The sequence below is a fragment of the Gigantopelta aegis genome, chromosome 3 (assembly GCF_016097555.1).
Source record: "Gigantopelta aegis isolate Gae_Host chromosome 3, Gae_host_genome, whole genome shotgun sequence".
In the NCBI taxonomy this organism is placed as follows: Eukaryota; Metazoa; Mollusca; class Gastropoda; order Neomphalida; family Peltospiridae; genus Gigantopelta; species Gigantopelta aegis.
This window is the reverse complement of record NC_054701.1, coordinates 16,526,918-16,549,874: the sequence shown is the minus strand read 5'-3', so window position 1 is coordinate 16,549,874 and position 22,957 is coordinate 16,526,918. Positions and strand designations below refer to the sequence as shown.

The following is a 22,957-nucleotide window of genomic DNA, read 5'->3' as shown; positions in this document are numbered from 1 at the left end:
AAAAAGCTTACACTGACTGATGATCAAAGTCGATAGAGGGCGTCGCCGCCAGTGTCAATGGAGCATTCACTTCCGCGTTTGTAAATTGGAAATCCTACACGTGCAAAATGTCTCATCAAACAGGAATAACTGGTAGATTACCTGTTATAATTAGTAACTTTTACTTTTTATGTCAAAACCACACTGGTTTTCCATCTTTTTTCAGAGCACTATTTAAAAAATAAATAATAATAAATAAAATGTAAAGTTTTAAATTTTAGTGTCCACAGGGACTGAAATTGTCTGTACTGGTACAATACCAAGTGTTCCCTTATTCCTTCTTTCTCTCGGTATATATTTTCAACTTTTCTGTGGGTGATATACATATTCTTTTACATGTAGGCCTACAAAGGAATTCTGGACTAATAATACGTTAGATTAATAGGATAATTAGAAAATCCTGTTGTCTTTTTATTTAATAATTTACCACCAGGTCTAGTTCATCAAGATAAACGTCTCCGGCACGATATTTATTATTGTGATGTTTATTGCTGTGCCGTAACGTTTATCCATTGGATCGAATTTTCCATTTGCAATCACGATTTAATCAAATCAGGCATATGTGCTTTATTTAAGAGCCTCAACACGTACAACAACATATTTTAATAAATTTTAGACAAAAATATTAAGTACAATACCTTTGGTAACCTTTCCAGGATTAGATGTTTGAAGATGACACATTTAAACATTTGAAAGCTATTTTTATCCTGGCACATCGAAAATGCGGAATGAAAATTTTGCGGAACGAGAATTATTCGTATCAAGCATTTTACGTACACCCAGTAAAAAGAAATATTGCGGAACTGAATGGAATTGATTATTAAATTTATTTATTTTTGTTTCTACATATGTGCTTTGTGTGGGTTGCATTATATACATTGTTAATAATATTATCACATTAAAGTTTTGGGGTGTATTATTCTTTCTTATTATTAAAAAAATAATGATTGTTAGTACAGGTCATTACTTATTTTAAGGCCTTCATTTATTTACTTTTTCCAAAATTATTATTTCCTTTAGTAATTGTTTTTAAATATTATTATTACAGGCCCATTGCTTACATGTGTTTCAAAGGTTTTTCTCTCTTTTTTTCTCTTCTTTTTTGTTTTAATTTCATTTCTTTTTTTTAGCTATAATTACTGGTCATTAGTTATTTTAGGGGTTTTATTCAGTTAAATTTAATTGTTATTATTAATTTATTATCAATTAATTGATTTTTTAAAAATATTATTCATTAATTAAGTTTATTTATTTATTATTATTAAACGTGATATTCCATTAAATATCGTGGAATAAACTCGTGAACCCGAGACGAATAATAATAAAAATAATCCGATTCCACCAACAGTTTTCAATCACATTTTAAATATGCTCACAATGGCCGGCGGGAATATTCGAGATTTTGTTCGTAACTGAAAATTGGATTAATGCAGGATTACTATTTGGACAAACTGTCTATTTATGCGTAAAACGTGACTCGGGAAGTTTTCTTTATACAGTAAGTGTTTATATTTATTGGTACATCTCATATTTCGCCACGAAATAATTAATTCCATGGTTGTATCGATTCCGCCTGAAATCTGGGCGGAAACTGCACGCTTGTTTTTGCTGTTCAAGTTGTAAACATCGGGTCCAATAAATGTCAAAATGTTTAAAAACGGACCGTAGATGTTTACCTTGGTGAACTACACCAGGTCCAGTCATCTAACAGATGATCTATTTTATTCCCCACACTTTGTCCAGATATAAATTGTGAAAACAACATTACAATGACATGGATTCTACATATTACACTGAAACCATATCACCTATATCGAAAAGAGGGGTGGAAGCCTCCCAAGTATGTGACATAAGTAATCTGACATCATGACGATCGTGTTAAACCTTAGCACATGTAATGATGTTAGATTATGTTATATCGATCCAACCCTCTTGAAGAGTATTCCATAAAAACAACAAATGGCAGCCAAAACAAAATTGCATATATATGTCGTCCTAGCCAATCTCAGCAAAGTTAGTATAGGAGACATGGTTATAATCTACCATGTTGAATCTGTTATTTTAATGGTTTTGGAACAATCTAATGGTAATTACACATAGGAAAGTTATTTATAGTAGTTGTTAAAAAAAATGTGGTTCAGATTAAGACATAACTGATCTATCACTGTTCTCTTGACATATCTTTGTTCTAAAATCTGTTTTAGCCTCTGAAGATTTGAAGCGCTTCTTTGCCAGTGCTAAAGATGGCAGCATTCGACTGATCAAAATTGCCATACAAAATGGTAAGTTTCTATTAAAATAAAAAACTACTTCTTGCTTTTAAGTATTGTTTAGATGGTATTACTATTTTAATTATTGTTTAGATGGTATTACTATGTTCTTTTACTGTTGTATCTTTTAAGCTGTAAAATAGCCACATGTTTGCATTAGATGTGCAGCATAGTTGAGGAGCTGGATTTTTTTTAAAAGATCACCTACAGTATCTCAAAGTTGACTAACATGCAGTGCATTTTGTGTGTGTGTGTATATATATATACTGAACAAAATAAGAAACTTCCGCTAACTTTGCTTGAACATAACTTGATGAAAACAAACCGGGGAATTAATTGTTATATATGCGTTTAAAGAGTGTTCCATGATGCATCGTTTGGTACAAAAATCATGGCTATAGGTTAACAGAAACTGGGAGAAATTTTGACCATGTGTGGTAGGGGTTAAAAAACCTCTTGAATTGACCACTGCAGTGCATCGCATGCGCATAGAATTGACTAAAGTGTTGATTTCTGCCTGTGGAATATTGTTCCATTCCTGAATGAGCGCTTGACAAAGTTCGTTGACGTTAGCGGGTGGGTTGGGACGACGCCTCAATCGTCTGTCCAGGCTATCCCAGACATGCTCGATGTGGTTGAGATCAGGACTTTTAGCGGGCCAGTCATCAATGAAATCAATGTTATTTGTCCTAAGAAAATTTACAGTGTCTCTAGCTGTATGAGAGGTGGCATTATCATGCTGAAAAATCGAGATGTTGACGTTGTTATGGAACAGAGGAATGACGTGATGAGCGAGAATGTCATCGCGGTAACGTTGAGCATTTAAATTGCCATCAGTGACGACTAATGGTGAACGATAACCATGGGCAATAGCTGCCCAGACCATGACAGAACCCCCACCCCCGAAACAATCTCATTCAAGAACACAACAGTCAGCATAGCGTTCATTTCTCCTATGGTAGACGTGCACCCTGCCATTACCACGTTGTAAAGAAAATCTGGATTCATCCGAAAAAAGAACGGTATTCCAGCGTCGCCGTATCCAACGAGTGTGTACACGTGCCCAATTAAGACGATTTAGACGACGTTGCGTTAAAATGCATCCGACGTAAGGACGTCGTGCATGTAAACCATTCTCCCGCAGACGATTACGAACAGTTTGCCCACTGATTCGGTTATTATAAAGCCCAGGTGTGTTAGCAGCAGTAGCAGTGGCAGTTTGGAATCGATTGCGTAAATGCGTGTTCATGATATAGCGGTCTTGACCACGCGTTGTAATGCGCGGACGTCCATGACGTGGCAAGTCGTTGGTGCTTCCTGTCGTTCGAAATCTTACGCGAAGATTTCGTATCGCTCAACTAGAACTCCCAACATGCCTTGCAACATCTTCTGTCGACATGCCAGCATCAAGCATGCCAATCGCCCGTTCGCGTAAATTATTGGGTATTCTTGGCATACTAAAAATGCTACAATGTAAAAAACTTTAATTTTTTTACAAATTTTGAACCGTTTTCGTTCACTTGACAACAATGTCATTAAGACAAGTAAAACAAATTGACCGAATACTACACGGGACATGTCGAACCATGCATGCACGTGCAAATTGAATTTCACGTTGTCGACGATTAACAGTGCAAAAATAATCGATAAATTCATGAATCCTGATAATACAGCTCAAGGCTAATACTACCTATATAATTTCATTACACAATGAATTCTTTAACACAACAAATACTATATGTACAAATCGGAAGTTTCTTTTTTTGTTCAGTATATATATATCAGGGGTGGGGGAAAATAAAATTGTCAATGGGTCCCACTTGATGTCATCATTAACGGGGGGAGGGAAAAAAAGAAAGGAATAAAAAAAGAACTTTTTTTTATCACATCAGTGGGAAAAAACCCACCCACAAATTGTATATATTTTACATAATGGAATAAATAATATAAAAAAGGAATAAAAGTTATAAATTTAAATCCCATATATGTATAAAAAGTACGAGTATTCAGTAATGTGTCCTGAAAATTAATAAAAGATGGATAGATTACATTGAACAGTCAACAATAAATACATTTATAGATTATTTCAGTATGTTTTATGCTATTTCAAGCAGTTTGTATTGCACAAAAATCTCTTGCTTCAGACTAGGACACTCAACCCGACAAAGCTCCGTTCATAGGACAGTAGGTGTTGACAGGTGCCGATTGTAACCAGTTGCAAACTCTGGGTCCTTTGTTTTAATTGGAGTGTAATACCTTGATGGCTCTCTCACCAAGAATGGTGTTATTGTTAACGTCTGTTTAATCTCTTGACCAGCTCAGCAACTTTGACAAAATTAATGTCTAGCCTAGTGGCTGTGGATTAACACTACTGTAGGTCCAACTTCAGTGACTGACGATATATACTTAGGCAGACTTTAAAATAAACACCAGCCATATTGACCACTATTGATTTATTATTTTAAATCATGCATGAGATACCGATGTCTGAGCAGGCCGGTCCACTTGACGGATAAGAATTTGTTCCAATAATAGAAATTAACAGGTGCTTCGGACCGACAAGAATGACAAAAGTGGGACTGGCAAACAAATGTTTAAAAAAAAAAAAATTCTGTCTCAGAGATCGAGAATCGGTCCCAGACCGGGAGAAAAGGGCTTTTCCCCACCCGTGGTATATATATATATATAATTTTTATTTCATTTATTTTTTTTAATTTTTATTTTTTTTATATACAATCTTAAAAAGAAAATGCATTAAACACTGGATTGGGACATGTCCAAGTTCAGCCAGGTGTGTTCACCTTTGCTTTGGATATGCACCTAGAAGTTATAGTACTTTCTGTTATATACTCTAAGAAATAACTATTTAGATATTTATTCATTTGTTCATGTATCTATGTTCTCTATTTGCAGAAGAGTTAGTTCTGGATCACAGTGAACCACCAGTCAAAAGCTGGGAAGAAGATATCCTTGCTTTTCTCCCCTGATAATACCTATGTGCATTCTGTCAGAACAGAAATGCTTTTGTAATCCATAATATAGACAAAGCTTTGTTACATTCTGTGGTGAAATTATCAGATATGTTTGTTTATTGTAAAGGCAGCTGTTCTAATGTTTCAATGAGCAATAGTAGACATGGGTTAAGTTTCTTGACATTTATAATAAATTCTAAGTTAGTTCAGTTTCTTTTGTCTTATATATATTAAAATCTTTTAAATGTTCATATGTTAGCAGATAAAAATAAATAAAGCAAAAGCCTTAACTGGATCACATTACAACAAATTGATTCTACGAAATCTTGAAGACAAGCAACCATGCTACATCCTGTTTCGTACAGATGATCATACATCTCAGGGATATGAGTGGATTTACATTGCATGGTCTCCAGACTTCTCCCCTGTAAGAATCAGTATTATTATTACAGTTAGGTCATCTAGCCTTGAGAATTTCAAGGAAACGATCATGTGCAGTAGTACAATTTAAAATACCATGGCTTGGGTCATTTTATGTCAAGCTACCTAACTTTCAGAAATCTCTTCCCATGTGACTATTCAGATTTCAATTAATATTTTTAATAAAAATACCTATGATGCAAAATTTCAGCTCTCAAACCAAGCCCCCTTTTTGTACTTTTAATTGTTTTGAGCCATGTTTAGAGCCTTGAATGTTGTCACTGCATGGATATAGATATCAAGTTGAGACTGACTACATTTTTACCTTGGTGAACATTGGACCGAAATGGGCTATTCGCTACTGTATTGAAATTTTCACCACCGCAATATACATATCTGATACAAATATTCCATGTAAAAAAAAAAAAATTGACGACAGATACATTTAATGATCCAATAACAGTTCTAAAATATAAATATTATTATACTGTGTTAGTACATTTCAGTATTATCAAAAATGTTTACAACAGATACAAAATTTCATGTATGTTGTAAGTATTTTAATTTTGCTGTTTTTAGAAACACATTAACTATTGTTGTATACTTCTTGATTAAAGGTTCGGCAGAAAATGTTATATGCTGGGACACGAGCCACATTGAAAAAAGAATTTGGAGGTGGTCAGATTAAACAGGAATTGCATGGCACAGTGAAGGTACACAATAAAATATTTCACTAGTTTATTAAATAAAAAATAATCTTTATTTTTTTAAACATAATATTTATTTTAGTGAAAAATAAATTGTTGCATATTATTTCAATAGTGTCTATAAAAAGTACTACATGTTTTTATGTAAGATGCGTTTTTCATTTGTGTGAATGTGTTTTTAAATATTGTAGGAAGATATCAACTTGAATGGATATCGAAAACACATAGAGTCTCAAAATGCCCCTGCACCTCTAACTAACGAAGAAGAGGAACTGGACATAATAAAGAAAACAGAGGTACAAATCCAATATATACTCTATGTTGCTATGTAGTCATTTTCTTAGATTTTCAAACAAGTATTGATCCTGTATGTATCTTTAATAATTTTGCATTGTTTTCATTAGATAAAATGTATTTATGGTATTTTATTGCAAAATGTATTTATGGTATTTTATTGCAAAATGTTTCATCACCTACTTCAAGTAAAAATTGCATGTGGTGTTTTTCCTATATGTTACTTCATTTATTGAATTTTCACAGATTTTTAAAGTCCTCTAAATGCTAAAATAATTTGAAATGTTTTAAATTATGAAATATTTTACCCATTTATCAGTAATAACAGTTGTATATTCCTACAGCAAAGAATACACAAAATGAAATAAAACAATTAGAAATATACCTATAACACACCATTATAAATGTTGATTTGCCAAAATATGATCTCTCGTATTATTAAATAAAACTCTTAATGAGATATGCACTTTAAATGCTGTAATTAAAAAATTACCATTGAAACTAGTAAATGTATTGGTAAGACGAAATTCATAGCAAGGTAGACTACTGTTCATAATGACATAGCGTACTCTGAAACAAGTCTCCAAATTATCTATGATAATTAAAAAATTGCAGAAATCCACATTTTCCAACATAATTTATATCTAAAACATTTTTACCAAAATAAAATAAAATTCATTAATTTTGTTTTTAAAATTCACAATTGCCGAATTTATAGAATGGCCGAACTAGACCTGTAAGATTTAGTGTATGCTTGAAAATTTGCCTAGTTCATAACGTCCTAAGGGTTTTGTTTATACTATTTAAGTTTAGGGTATCCTTTGTATGTGCCAATGCTCATTTTTTTTATATTGTCAAGGCTTTAGATTACACTAAAGTCAAGGGGATAACATTGTTCCCAAAATATTTATGCACAAAATAATGGCATCGAAATTAAATACAAACATGCGCAGCTGACCTGAAAACATTTCAGCTCAAAACTAGTAATGTTACATTTTAAATTGATTAAAATAACTTGAATTGAATTTCTGGATATCTACAACTCTTCAGCAGCTGTTTTATTTTATTTACTAGGAGGCGATGTTGCGGGATTTGGTAATCAGAGTAGATTTGTCTGCATCTTGGTGTGTGTTCTTCATTGTGCAGTTATTTATAGTTGTATTTTTTGTTGTGAATTCCACCCGGTTTGTGGATTGAGACAACTATATTTTCAAAGTGGTCATTATCTTTGAAAGTAGGCAGCTATATCTACTGAATAAAGTGAGGTTTATCATTATAGTTGTATAAAACTAGGCACTTGTGATGTATGCAAAAGTTGCCAAAAAAATCAACTAATGAATACTGGTTTTGACTTATTGAAGAACATGTTTGTGTTATCAGTTATTGTTATTTAAACCCAAAATTAACAATTAACTTACAATATTATGTTGTAAAGTACTGGATTGGTGGATTGAATTGAGTGTTTATTTTCTTAGGGGAATCTATCTTTTGGGTGAAAAATGAAACATTTGAATTTTTTGGTTTCAAATACAGTAGTGCTTGACTATTTGCATGGAAAGTAACAAAACTGCAGTAAAACACCTTTTATCCTATGTGAAATATTATATATTTCTTACGCTTTGTATTTGAATTGTTAAGAAGTTTAGTTCCAGTTCACCTTATTAACCAATAAACCAAAGACATTTAAACGTTTGTGTCTAGTATTAACACATGCATGAGTTCTCCCTTTTGTAATTATTACTACTGTGTGAGATTGAATAAGAAACAAAATTTACAACTGATTGTGTATTAACATTTTTATATCGGTTCTCCCTCTCATATCTACTACTATTTTGGGAGACTGAAAAAAAAATGATAACTGAATCTATTCATGTATTCTACTACTTTATTAAATTAAATGTGAAGTTGTAACAAATTGTATTCTAATATTTTCATACTCATTACATGGTATATAATTTACTCTGTAAATGACAGTGTTATTGAAGTGTTTACTTCAAAATTGTATTTTATCTCAGTATTGGTAAAAACAACAACCTGTAACTTAATGACTGCATGACATTGTACATTTGTATAGCTGCTCTGCTCAACACCAACCATTAGAACTGTTCACAGTTTTCAATGATTTCTCAAATATATTAATTGAACACTAAGGTGGGAGTGGGCGAGTAAATGCCAGCATCTTAAAAGGAAAAAACAGTTTATAAAAATTTCCCTTAAAAATCAAATTTTTTTATGTACACTTTCAGAAGAGTGGTCACCAACTTCTTTGTACAATGAAAATGTCCTTTGTAGTGCACTCGGGGTTAAGTGCCTTAATTCTGTCATATGGACAGGATTATTTTTATCTTTGGGATACTGTTAGAAGGTGTATGTTCTTCAGAAGTGATGTTTATCAGTGAATTTTTTTATTGGAAAACCAGAAACATGTAATCCATTTTGTTTACCTTTTAAATTTTTATCAATACTTTAGGTAGCCAAACGGTTATTTGGTAACATTCTAGTTCCAAAACAGAGGCTATAAATTGAAGGTTGGAACTGCTTGTTTTTAAAGTGTTACACTGTTTATTTCAGGTTCATGCTGAGATTAATGTTGGCTCAAAACACCAGACAATGCAGGGTATAGCATTTCCTATATCCAAAGCAGCCTGGACAAAACTTGAAGAGCTCAAACAGGGTTTAGTTACCTATGTACAGTTGGTAAGTTAAAATTTACACACAGATTTTTTTCTGTTATATAATTGGTACATTAAACATTCTGTTGAGAAAAAGGCCATTTGTTTGAAGTGGAAGTAAAATGGTAGCACTCAAAATATAGTTTGTGCAAATTATCTTCAGTTAAAGTTTGTTTTGTTTAACAACACCACTAGAACACATTCATTTATTAATCATCAGCAACTGGATGTCAAACATTTGGTCATTTTGACATATAGTTTTAGAGAGGAAACCTGCTGCATTTTTTTGTTAGTAGCAAGGAATCTTTTTATATGCACCATGCCACAGACAGGATAGCACATACCATGGCCTTTGATACAACATACCAGTCGAGGTGCACTGGCTGGAATGAGAAATTATTTTCAGATCACAGACAGCTTGTGAACCACAGTTTGTCATAACAAAAGATGTTTCTCAAAATGGTTTTAATGTAAGATAGTGGTCAAAGTTCTCTTTTTAAAATACAGTAGTTCTTGCATATGTGAGGATTAATGTACATATCTAACATAATCTTTATATTCAGAAGTTCATGTTGTGTTCACCTGTAGCATCTTAACTAACACAACTGCATGCACTATTATCTAATTTTATTTCAGAGTGTGGATGTTAACGAAGAGGTTGTGAACTTGGAAATGGCTGAAAACATTAAAGTGGGAAGTCTTCCTTCAAAAGTTCCAAAAGACCAAGCTCGATATCATTTATTTAATTTCAAGCACACTCATGAGGGTGACTACATGGAAAGCATAGGTACAACTATTTTTTTTTTTTTTTTTTTTTTTTTAAAGTATTTATATTCTTAGTGGAGAAGGATTTCATTCAGTTGGTATATGTTTGAGGTGTGATAGTGAATAATCAATACCCAAATCACCCATGCTACGGCCACTCCCGTTTCTAAACTTACGTAATGCTAGTCAATACCCCTTCAGTTTCCCTTCCATGTCATAATCACCTAATTTGAAACATATTATAACATTTTCTAATTGTATTTTTATTTGTTTAATTTGGTGATAGAAAATCATTTGTTAAAGAAGAAAATAGTAATGACTGGCTATATTTTACTACATAACTAAAATTGAGACAAATTGTTGGGTTTTTTACTTTATTTTTGACAAATACCCCCTTGTCAGAAAACTAACTATTAGTCTGGTGAATAATAATAATTCTTCCTTTTCAATTTTAAGTGTTGACATTTTAAAATATTCACACTCAAAATGCTTCAGGTAGTATTGATCTTTATGAAGATGGTGCTTCCTACTGATGGAAAGATATCAGTATTTGTTTTATTGCAGTGTTTATCTACTCGATGCCAGGCTACAAGTGTCCCATTAAAGAGCGAATGCTGTATTCTAGTTGTAAAGCCCCACTCACAGCAACTATTGAACAAGATATAGGAATTGATATTGCTAAAAAGGTTTGCTAAGTTTATAAATTATCTCTTTACACTTCATAGACAACTTAATAAATCAGTTAATTAAAGTTGAGACAATCATTTTGCTTTGCCATATTTGTGGGCACAATATTTCATATGTTGTAACACCCAATAGACGATGTGTGTTTTTGTGTTGGGGTGTCATTAAACATTCACTCATTCAATCATAATATTTTATATGAACTGTCGTTCAGTTTGTGTGTTAGTTACACAACTTAAAATCATGCAAACAGTTAATATTTTAAGTTGTAAACTTGAGGATAACCTGCACTTAGTATCACACAAATCCATGTATTCCAAGAATGTTCTAGACTGATTTTTGGTCACTTGATGTGCAGCACACTGGTGGTCAAATCAAAATATATTATTACATTTAATTTTGTTTAAAATACATTTTGAATGTTATTGTAGTACAGAACTGAAGTAACTATAATTCATGTAAACAAACAATCAGTTACTTATGATTTTAAAATATTGTTCCCTAGATCTGTATAAAAATTAACAACTGGATAATTTGGTTACTCACAGAATGAGTCTAGAACAATAGATTACAAAATTTTCATCCTTTAAAATTATTCAAACATGGTTAATTTAAAGAAACTTACACTAGCCAAAGTCAATATATTGTAGCCATTTTGTATGGAAATTAGCAATGATCTAATTTGGCAATGAAAATTTGCGTTGCTATATCCAAGATATATTCTGCTATTTTGCAAGAGGATTTTCGATTAAGGTCAAGGTCAAGGTCAAAGGGTTTTACGTGCACGTTCAGAGCAAGCAGCAGGGGATTTTTTATATGCACCATCCCATAGACAGGATAGATAAACCTTAGCATGTTTAAGAATTGATGTGGGTGGTTTAACTCTTTCCAGTTTAGTACAAATAATAACAACATACATTTATTATATGCACCATCCCATAGACAGGATAGATAAACCTTAGCATGTTTAAGAATTGATGTGAGTGGTTTAACTCTTTCCAGTTTAGTACAAATAATAACAACATACATTTATTATATGCACCATCCCATAGACAGGATAGATAAACCTTAGCATGTTTAAGAATTGATGTGGGTGGTTTAACTCTTTCCAGTTTAGTACAAATAATAACAACATACATTTATTATATGCACCATCCCATAGACAGGATAGATAAACCTTAGCATGTTTAAGAATTGATGTGGGTGGTTTAACTCTTTCCAGTTTAGTACAAATAATAACAACATACATTTATTCCAGCTTGACTCTTGTTGGGTCATTTAGTGGGTTAACTACCATGTGACCATTCCTTTAGCTTTTTTTTAACGAAACGCTCAATTAATTGCATTTAAAAATACTTTTATTTTCCCGACTTTAGATTGAAATAGATGATGGCAACGAATTAACAGAAGAGTTCCTAGACGAAGAAATTCATCCTAGAAAAAATGTTGCTCGACAAGCTTTTGCTAAGCCAAAAGGACCTTCCAACAGAGGACCTCGCAGAATTCACAAACCTGGGCAGGAAAATGAATGAACATTTATAGCTATTTTATACAGATATTACCCAGTTGCAGCAGAGACAATAAAAACACACTAAGTTACAATCATTGTTTTATTGAACATGAGTACATTAAGTTACTAACATGTAACAAATTGTGATATATTTTGTGATTGTTATATCTAGGACTTTGATATTTGAGGTATATAAAAAAATTATATATTCTTTTATAAGGATAGACTCCAGAACAAGTAAAAATTGTTAACATTCAAAATTTCTCATTCTCTTCTACACATTTATTTTTATTTTTATTGTATGTTTTTAGATGTCTCTTTCACTTTTTGCTAAATTATATGAGATAAGTTGCTCAGATTGGTTACTTGCTTAATAACATTTCTTCAGTTTCTGCAATAACAAAAAGCAACTGAAATATGTTTACTCAACTGTACACAGTTTAAGGGATGTTTATAATGTACCCCCACAGAGCCTTCATCTTACCAGATTGTTCTAATGGCATTAACAGTTTATAAACATGTGGTTTTGTTCATTGCACACATTTAATTGGAAGATGGTAGCAATTGGGGGGGGGGGGGGGGTACATTTGATGTTAGATTCTGATGATAGTTTTGAAAATTGAATGACCTTTTTTTAAAGTTGAAATTCTTATTTCTTTGAGTTAAAATCGATTTTATTAATGCAATTAAAACATTGGGTTGGGGGGGTTAAAGTTTCTGTATTGCTGTGGTCTGTCAGAAAGTTTAAAATAACATCTTCTATAACAGAAATCCATTTCCAGTTGCAAATGAATTCACTGTGGAGAATCTTTACTGTTCTGTAATCTACTTTTTGTAAGGTGGAGTTGGGCAGCCATCTTATCAAAATTCTAAACATAGGGCATTGGGTGGAAGGTGTAGACCTTTGTTCAATAGTCCTTTAATGTTTAAGATCTAAATCACATCGTCACATAGGTGTCGGAAGATCCCAGTAAAGGGAGAGGGCTACTTGTATATTAATGTGCCTTTCAGCATGGAGGGAGGGGTGGAGAGGGCAATGTGTAATCTTCACAGTTTGTTGGTTTGTTGTGGCAAGTAACTCCACCTGGCCACCCCACTTCCAATGCCTTAACATTGACATGGCCAAATAAATTTTCTGAGGGAGTGCACAGAGCTACGTTTACTTGGTTATTTCCTGATAGTCTGGTCTTTCCTTTAGTGAAATATGTTGAATATTCATAAATGAGTCTCTTTTTTGTTTTTTTGTCTTGCTTCATATTGACTTTCCCATTAATATTCTAACAAATTTGTTTATTTTGAAATGAAACACATTATGATTTCAAAGTGGTTTCTTTTGAGAAAGTGCAATATTGACATTTATATATGGGGGAGGGAATAAGCATCTTGCCGATTTTTAGCCCTTCTTTTTCTTTGTTGCAATGCTGTTGTTTTAAACTATTTATTAATGTAATACTGGTATTTTAGGATTATATAACTAATAATGTAACTTGTTTTGGTCATCCTGAATTGTGTTTGAGATATGTATGTGGTATGTGATCTTATTAAACTTGTTGAACGAACATGCCATCATGTGGGATGTTGACTGGTATTCACTAAAACTGCAGTTCTATTTCTCTATCATATTACATGATTTACCGAGGCAAAATACAGATACAACTACAGGTCTATTAAACGTATTCATTTCTGCTATTAACAGCAATCACCATTTGCATTACATGCAACTCATGAATTTCACGGCCATTTGTTAACACTAAACACTGTATTAACTGTATAAACATTACATATAGTAATAAAGAAAGGTATTTCCCCAAATGGTTATGCAACAAGATGAAAGAGAAGATGGGGTATTCTGTCAGGATTTCTTGCAAATTTATGGATACATTTTTATAATTTGTTGTTTAAAAATTGTCACAGAACAGGAAATTCAGTGTCCAAGTTCGTAATACTTTAAACCCATAGCCACCTAGTTTGGACACTTATGGTCTGTTTTGTTTTTATTACTTATGATCTGTCAAATTATTTTCTGAAAGAAAGTCTGTCTATGACCAAGTAGATCCATATTACGAGAAGCAGAGCACTACGAAGTATCAGTTTCAGTGAAAACTATTTGAATGTGACCTAGTTTCCATATACATGTAGTCTTTAAAGGAAATCAAAGAGTGGCATGTTGAAAAAAAAAAAAGTTTTATTATTAAAAATATATCTGAGACTGCTGCATTAAATGTTTAGTAACTGATATAATAAACAAAAAACAGAAATAAAATCCACTCTCCCTAGTATATAGCTACTTTGCCTCCTTAGTTGTGTTACAACACTTTATTTGTAATAGACATCCACTGTCAGTGAAACGAAGTGAATATTGGTATTTACAAGAATGGTACCTCAGTTGTGACTTAAGGCATGGGTATAAAGGGTATAACGTAACAATAATAAAAAAAACTTACTATTATCTCAAACAGTTTTATCTCAAGATCTGTAATTTAACACTGGTATTTGGATTTGTTTGGTATTTAAAACAGTGTATGTCAAAAAAACTAAATATGAAATATACCTTGGATGCATATTGTCTAAGCATTGGATCTAATGGTTATGTCGTATTACAGTTATTTATTTTAACTGATTGACAAAAATGGAACAATTTGGATTCTCTGATGTAACATTTAATGTTTATGTTATTCTTTGTCACTGATAAAAGTCTGGTGGCCAGGAAAACCACAGTAACATTTATAGTGCATCAACAACATGCAATAAATAGGTGCAATTTATTGTAACCATGATCCGTCCATTTGTGGAATGGTACTAACTTAATTGTTTTATTTCCATGACTTTATTATCATCATAATTCTGTTTTGAAATATGCAGATGAGATCATTATCTATTCTTGGTTTCGTGAAGTAATGTTATTAGAAATGTCAAACATAATTATGTTGTTCCTATTTGGCTCAATATTTTCAATATCTGTATACTGTCAATTTTCGTCTTTTGATGCATGATATGTTGCAATGTGAATGTTCGTACTGTTACATAACCTGTTTCATAATATTAAGTTGGTGCCTAATTCATGTGATTCCGTTATTCTAATATGCATGCCAACATTTGAGTTTTTACTGAAAAATATACAATCAGACTGACTTGTGGGAATGTCTCTTTTGAGGTGTAAAACTATTGTGACACTTATTATTTCAAACTTATTGACTTATTGAATGGTTTTTAGTAACAAGATTTTTTTTTAAAACAAAATTTATTAATGCTTTGGGGGATTCATCAACAAGTAATGCCTATATTAAGATCTCTCCCTACATTTAACATTTTGACAAAACATGTCATAAAATTAGATGAATGATAGAAAATAGACAGTCTGACAGAGAGACAGAGACAGACAGACGTACAGACATAAACAGGCAGAAAGAGAGACAAATAATAACAAGATGACTACAATACAGGAAATATAGTATTTTCTTGCTCGCCTTGTTGTAATTGTATTGGTGATTTGGATTTTTGTTTATTAACATTCCTAGCCATGTAAACCTCATTGTTATGATAGACTCATTGTGGTGCTGCTGTTGGATGTAAATTTCAAAATTGTCTGCTTAATTTTTTTCTGTCCTGGGACAAGCCCCTGGCTATCCAGAGACAGGCCCCAGGACGGACATGCTCGAAACTCTAGTGGTATATGAGCATGTTAAATTTATTCGAACTCGCTGTTAAGAGGTCACGGGTGATGGTGCAGGATATTTTGGGTGAAATGTTATTAGTTTTCATAGACTATGGTAGATATATGTTGTATTGAGCGTGTCCTTAAAATTATATTTGTGGTGTTATTCAGGGTTTAGGCTTGACCCAAATAATTAGTAGCAAATGTAGCAAAATTGATCAGAAAATTCAAGTATCAATTAGCAAAACAACCATAATGGTAACTAATATATAGTGGACATGTGAGTTAGAATAGTTTTTAAGTTGATAATTAAATATTCATGTATTTACTAAATTTAGCTTTAATTTGGCAACCATTTACACCAATTTAGTTCACATATCATGTACTATGTACATTATTTCAAAGAACATTTATTGTGAAAAAAGAAATATGTTTGGCAATGAGTCATGTTTTTTTGTTCTTTCTTTCTTGTGAACATACAACAAACCAATAGTCACCCATTCAATAGGACTGCTCATGCAGTAACACAGAGCTCATCCTGCCAGGGCACACATTCGTTCTAAAATTGTTATTTTGTAACATGTCTTAAATACTGGAAATGATCTAATACACCCATATAGCATCAGTTTATTGGTCCAACATTGATTATAGTCACAGTCAGAAATTCACTGTTGCATCAAGTATGGTTAATAAACCATGGAATACTGATGGTCATACCACCTTGCAAGCTTAAACAAAACAAAATTCCAATGATGTAATCTGTGTTGACTACTATAATAAAATACTATGTGTGTACTTAAATAAACGTTTAATTCACTTACTTGTAAGAAAATCATGACCTTAGCCTTCCAAGCTAGTCTGTTGTCAGTGTTATATAATTTCTCTGCAGTTGAAGAACTCCCTTGTCTGGGTGTTCGTAATCGGATTGTTTGGCTTTGCTATGTTATTTAGTCTTGCAGTGATAGTCGCAAGACGGTGGCATACGAATGTTTATAACATGATGTTATATTGTAAATAATATTATATCAGTATTTGTTGATTAAGTTTTAATATATTTGAAAGTAAACATTTTGAAACAATGTTCCCCATTGTTGTTGTTTTTGTTTGTTGTCGAAAATATGAGTAGAAAATGAGGCTGGGAGTTGTGTTTTTTTGTAATGTTGATCCACAATGAAACAGAACCTTCACACTCTTTCCACCATCAACTTGACTATATTCCATACAGGGGCAGGATTTAGCCCATTTGGTTGAGTGCTTGCTTGAGGTGTTTGCGTTGCATGATCAAACCACCTTGGTGGAGCCATTTAATTGATTGGGTTTTTTCTTGTTCCAACCAGTGCACCACAACTGGAAAAAGGCTGTGATATATGTTCCTTGCTGCATTAGGAAAATGTAGCGGGTTCTACGTGTCAGAATTACCAAAATGCTTGACGTCCAATAGCCGATTATTAAGTAATCAATGTGCTTCAGTGATGTTAAACAAAAAAGAAAAACAAACAATATTACATACATAACATAAATAGTGTTTGTGTTGTAAACTATTTTATACTAGTTCCTATGGCTCCAAATGCCATATATCTTTTTATGCATTAAAAGGAATAAATTGTTAATATTTTGGGGGACCTAACCTACCACCTACCCCACAGGTGTTTTCTTTTACATCCCTGTTTTCATTTTTAATGCCACCCTAGCTGTCTCAGGCAAGCTATGGCCCTGGTTCAGAGGCCTCGGCACTCGTTACTTATATCATTAAAAATAACCATCATTTTGGAATACAATTGCTTTATTCTTGCACATTTAATGAGAAAGAAATGTATGAACCATTGGTAGAGAATGTTAGTTACTTGACTCTTTTGCAACATTATATGCTATTTCTGTCTAAAATGTCCAGTAATGTGAATTTTACTTCTGAGAGAGTGATCAAATTCACCCAGCACACCACAACCCAAAATGTTCTGAAGACTTGTGAAGGCTTATGTTTATAATCATGGTCCTGAAAGTTAAAGTGCACTGAATTGTTACTTTAATAAGATGGAGAAAAAAATTGTCAGTTTGGCATGCATCAAGGACTCTGTGTGTGTGTGTGTGTGTGTGTGTGTGTGTGTGTGTTTCTGTCTGTCTGTCTCTCTCTGTCTCTCTCTCTCTCTCTCTCTCTCTCTCTCTCTCTCTCTCTCTCTCTCTCTGTGTGTGTGTGTGTTTTCTCTGTCTGTCTGTCTGTCTGTCTGTCTGTCTCTCTCCTCTCTCTCTCTGTCTCTGTGTGTGTGTGTGTGTGAAGGAGAGGGGGTGTTTGTTAATGTAAAACCAGGTTTGTGCCAAGACCAATTGGATTGCAGGAATTTTAGCAGGAGGATCTAGAGTGTGGTGAGTGAAGTTTAAAAGGGGGCTGTGATATGCTTTCCTGGAAAATGTATTTGAAAAAAAACATTTGCTTTAGCTGTATTGTGTTATGAATAGATTCATTCGCAAAATTCAATGTTTGGTGCTGATGAACTTGCGGTTAAGCACAATAATTACTATGTTTGTAAAACATAATTATGGTAAAGACAAAATGTGGAACGAAATACAGTGAAATGGAAGACCCCGCATCAACACCATGAAAATTGTAACTCCCAAAACAGGGAGTCCCCTCTGGGATCAATGTGCCAACATTTAAAGCATGTTTTCTCTCAATGATGAAAATGGAAAAAAGTAAACATGTCAAAAATTATAAAATGGCACCCAATTGCCATTATATATATCAAGATGATTTGACATCACTAAGGTCTGTAATTTTTCATGGGATGAAAAACATCATTGTATACAAACTTATCCAATTGGACAGTTTTGTCGGCTAATGAAATAATTGCCTGTTTGGTAAATTGGTTACTGACACCTACCATACTCATGACAAGAAAATAATCATATGTTTTTACAACTTAATTGTGCTGACAATCTTTGTGGTAATTTGACCAGACAGTTAACTCGATTGTAGGAAAGAAAGTCATACTAAGTAAGTTATGCAAAGATGTCACAGATTTGTGTTGGAATAGAAGGCATAGGTAAAAAGACTTCATAAACATTTTTTTTAAAGTATTTATTGTCTAAATAATGTATTTATTCAAGCGAGAGATCACTGGCCTGCCACTAATGGAAATATGTAATATAAAAGCAAAAAGTAATTTGTTTTGTCAGTTTGGCATGCATCAAGGACTCTGTGTTTTGTGTGCGTGTTATGTGTGTGTGTTTTGTGTGTCTGTTGTGTGTCTGTCTGTCTGTCTGTCTGTATGTCTGTCTGTCTGTCTCTCTCTCTCTCTCTCTCTCTCTCTCTCTCTCTCTCTCGGGGGTGGAGGGGGGGGGGCGGGGTCTCTCTCCTCTCTCTCTCTCTCTGTCCTCTCTCTCTCTCTCTCTCTCTCTCTCTCTCTCTCTCTCTCTCTCTCTCTCTCTCTCTCTCTCTCTGTGTGTGTGTATGTGTTTCTCTGTGTCTGTCTCTCTCTCTCTCTCTCTCTCTCTCGCGTCTGGGTCTCTCTCTCTCTGGTGTGTGTGTGTGTGTGTGTGTGTGTGTGTGTGTGTGTGTGTTCTCTGTGTCTGTCTGTCTTTTTATCTGTCTCTCTCTCTCTCTCTCTCTCTGTGTGTGTGTGTTTCTCTGTCTGGGTCTGTCTGTCTGTGTGTGTGTGTGTGTGTGTGTGTTTCTCTGTGTCTGTCTGTCTGTCTGTTTGTCTCTCTCTCTCTCTCTCTCTCTCTCTCTCTCTCTCTCTCTCTCCTCTCTCTGCTCTCAAAAATCTCTCTCTCTCTCTCTCATCTCTCTCTCTCTCTCTCTGTGTGTGTGTGTGTGTGTGTGTGAAGGAGAGGGGGTGTTTGTTAATGTAAAACCAGGTTTGTGCCAAGACCAATTGGATTGCAGGAATTTTAGTAGGAGGATCTAGAGTGTGGTGAATGAAGTTTAAAAGGGGACTGTGATATGCTTTCCTGGAAAATGTTTTTTTTTTTTTTTTTTTTGCTTTAGCAAATAGGATGGAGTGGGATGGTGTGGTGTGGTGTGGGTAGTGCCATATTACTTTCTTCTTTTTAACATGGGTATAGAGAGAGATATCATTTGAAAAAAATATTTTGATACAGATAAAAAGTACAGCTTTTATTCGCTTGGGTCCAATGTGTGGCAACTTTCACTGTAGGACTTGGGAAGTTGACAGCTGGGTGATAAGCTACACAGGGTTTTGTATTTTTAAAAGTGATTTATGATAACATGGTTACGTTTTTAAGATTAATTATTTAATTTCAATAGACACTAAAATAAGTATAATTCACCTACAAAACGTGATCAGTTCTAGAACCGTTTTTCGTATTCTTTAAGTTGTTGAAGGAGGGATAAATAAATATAGTATAATGGCTTTGGTGCTTTGACTATCAGGAGGAAATTCCAATACATACAATCAACATGGAGGAGGAATCGACTGAGGATTCGGGAATTCTCAGTAAACAAATAGAAGATGGAATGCATAAGTCATTACTGCCTTGGGACTTATTTTCAAACTGGTTACATTGTGCCTGCGTCGTTACTTTTGATCTAGAATTAGGTCAAGCTATGGAGGTATTACATATATTCAAAACAATACCATGGCATAAATTGATAAAACATTTAATTATTTTTTTTAAAGGGAATTTTTTTACCTTGTTCAACAACAATTTGTTACCATTGTTATTTGTTTCTTGCCAATGGGAGCTTTTAAACAATTTATACTGTATTATTTTTATTAGGTTGAAAGTAAATGTGAGTACAGTTTCAACTAGCGTGAGTACTCTGCTGTAAGAGAGGAAGACAGACATTTGAACAGTTATGACTTCTTATCAGCTGTTTATTAGGTCTACGACCAGAGCAAACAGTATATCAAAACTGTGCAATCTGTGTCTACCAAACAGTAGTCAAAGGTTCCTGCAACAATCCTATGTATGGAAAGTCTAATATGCACACTACAGGAAGAAACCTGTTAGTATTTAACTGGAACATTATTGAAAGGTCAAAAATGGGATTGTTGTTGTATTAGAGCAGAGAATCATATGGTAGGCACAGATTGCGCAGTTTTGATGTACAGTTTGCTATGTCTATAATGAGAGTGTCGTAACCACAGGTACCCCCTAACAAAAAACCCTATGACGTTACTATAACATATCTGACGTTATTGCTTGAGGATACCTGTGGTCGTAACTGTTGCTCTCTTATGGTCAGAGTACTCAAGCTGAGTTTCCACTAGTCCTCTTTTGAAATTACAGAATTGTGTTATGAATAGATTCATTTGCAAAATTCAATGTGTGGTGCTGATGAACTTGCGGTTAAGCACAATAATTACTATGTTTGTAAAACATATATAGTAAAGACAAAATGTGCAATGAAATACAGTGAAATGGAACAGCCAACATTAACTCTGATATCCAGTAGACCAGCTCAGTGTTTTCCCTAGGTCCTGTTCAGACCCTGCACCAACACCATGAAAATTGTGACTCCCAAAACAGGGAGTCACCTCTGGGATCAATTTGCCAACATTTAAAGGTCTACATTTATCAAAAACATAAATCATTATTGTTTGGTATCTACGTATACCTTTTACAATATATATATGAAGTATCAATAAAATAAATTAAAAATGTTTTACCCATTTTTAATATATTCGCAATAAAAAGTTGCGTTTTTCCCATCGCTTGCCAAAAAGCCTCTGAACTCCAAGAGTCAAGTCACGTGACCCAGTGACGCGCTAACCGGCATAACATTCGCAGTCTTTCAGTCATTTTACATGGAAGTGGAACACATGTATTTTTAAAACGCGAAAATATTATTCTATTGAATTGAATTGTATGTTTGGAATATTATTTTGAAGATATCTTTCAAATGTGAAACATGGTGAACCATTGTTCATTGTATGGATGTACAAAAGCTGCAGTTAAAGGCAAAAGAAGTTTGCATATTTTCCCAAAAGACAAACCGACATTGTTTGCACGGAAGCAGTTCTTAAACCGAACACATGCGTATTGGAAAGCAAGCCTTGAAATAAGTGGCTGGTCACAGTCATTGTCCGGTACAAATTTGTAACTTGTCAGTAACAATGTCGATTGCACCGGTCACCATGTCCGAAGCTCACGTTGTAGTAAAAGCCGGCTGTTTTGGAGTCGAATACACTTAATGCACCGATTAAAAAAAAAAATTGATTACGAATTAAAAATACAAATGTGTACCATTGGGATTTGAACCGGTTCGCCTGGGCACTTGATAGTCCAACACGAAGTTCATCTATAGTCTACGTACCTGTTTAGTAGGATTTTTTATAGTCTTGATTTTGCGGGAACTTACATTGTGAAAAGTGATGTCACGCATATTATTAGTAATTGACCTTTCGTACTTAGCGTATACTTCCTGTGGCGTTTTCGTTTAAAGTTTGCATTTCAAATTGCCTCGTGGTTAACAATTAAAGGATGTTGAACAAAATGACTTCAGTCTTTGCTGTAAAAGAACAGATAGGTACCGATAATGACAAATCAACTGTCCCTGTTCCCAGTATCCGCGGCGGGCAGCCGCCGATTAAATCGTCCTCTAAAAATTCCCAAACGAATATCCCGCAGAGTAGTATCTTAAAATCTAGTACTGAACTAAAATGGTAAAAGGAGTATTTAGTTAAAACAAATGCCTCTTTGTGGCTACAGTTTGAAGAAAACACCAAAGGTGAGGTTACACTTATGACGTGCTCGCTCTGCAAAACATTTCAAAAAGAAATGCATGGATCAAAGAGTCCACACATCTGCGTGTGTCAAATGCTAAAGATCACTCGGCAACCAAAAATATAGAATATTACCACAAACAAGACACTGATGACATTGAAAAAAATGGATGAGTCTGAGTCAGATCATCATGAATCTAAAAGTTCAACACAAAGTGATAGTGACAACAGTTTCATGGGTTTCTTAATCCCTATCCTAACCGGCTGCGAGCGATTATTTTAGAAA

At 33.7% G+C, this 22,957-nt stretch overlaps 2 protein-coding genes across 3 annotated transcripts in view; both read left to right on the top strand.

The window, feature by feature from the left end:
- The first annotated feature begins 34 nt into the window (after positions 1–34).
- On the top strand, positions 35–17,069 carry LOC121367592 (twinfilin-1-like). Of its 2 annotated transcripts, none has more exons than XM_041491864.1 (10): positions 35–132; positions 2,244–2,321; positions 5,223–5,273; positions 5,581–5,708; positions 6,319–6,414; positions 6,600–6,704; positions 9,274–9,399; positions 10,011–10,161; positions 10,704–10,825; positions 12,200–17,069. In XM_041491864.1, the coding sequence occupies exons 1-10, from the start codon at positions 108–110 to the stop codon at positions 12,353–12,355; spliced, it is 1,038 nt and encodes a 345-aa protein (XP_041347798.1). In that variant the 5' UTR covers positions 35–107; the 3' UTR covers positions 12,356–17,069. The 2 variants fall into 2 exon arrangements, with proteins under 2 accessions (XP_041347798.1, XP_041347799.1); XM_041491865.1 differs by having other exon boundaries at positions 10,687–10,825; positions 12,200–12,336.
- Positions 17,070–20,419: 3,350 nt separating this feature from the next.
- Positions 20,420–22,957, top strand: part of LOC121367588 (protein DENND6A-like) — a 35,707-nt gene continuing 33,169 nt past the window's right edge. Inside the window, exon 1 of the mRNA XM_041491862.1 lies at positions 20,420–20,555. Coding sequence (XP_041347796.1) covers positions 20,460–20,555 — 96 coding nt within the window. The 5' untranslated portion in view covers positions 20,420–20,459. The remainder of the gene's footprint in view (positions 20,556–22,957) is intronic.

Coding starts and splice junctions, on each gene's coding strand:
- LOC121367592 (XM_041491864.1), top strand. CDS start 108: ATGTCTCATCAAACAGGAATAACTG. Junction 2,322..5,222: donor CAAAATTGCCATACAAAATG/GTAAGTTTCTAT, acceptor CTCTATTTGCAG/AAGAGTTAGTTCTGGATCAC. Junction 6,415..6,599: donor AATTGCATGGCACAGTGAAG/GTACACAATAAA, acceptor TAAATATTGTAG/GAAGATATCAACTTGAATGG.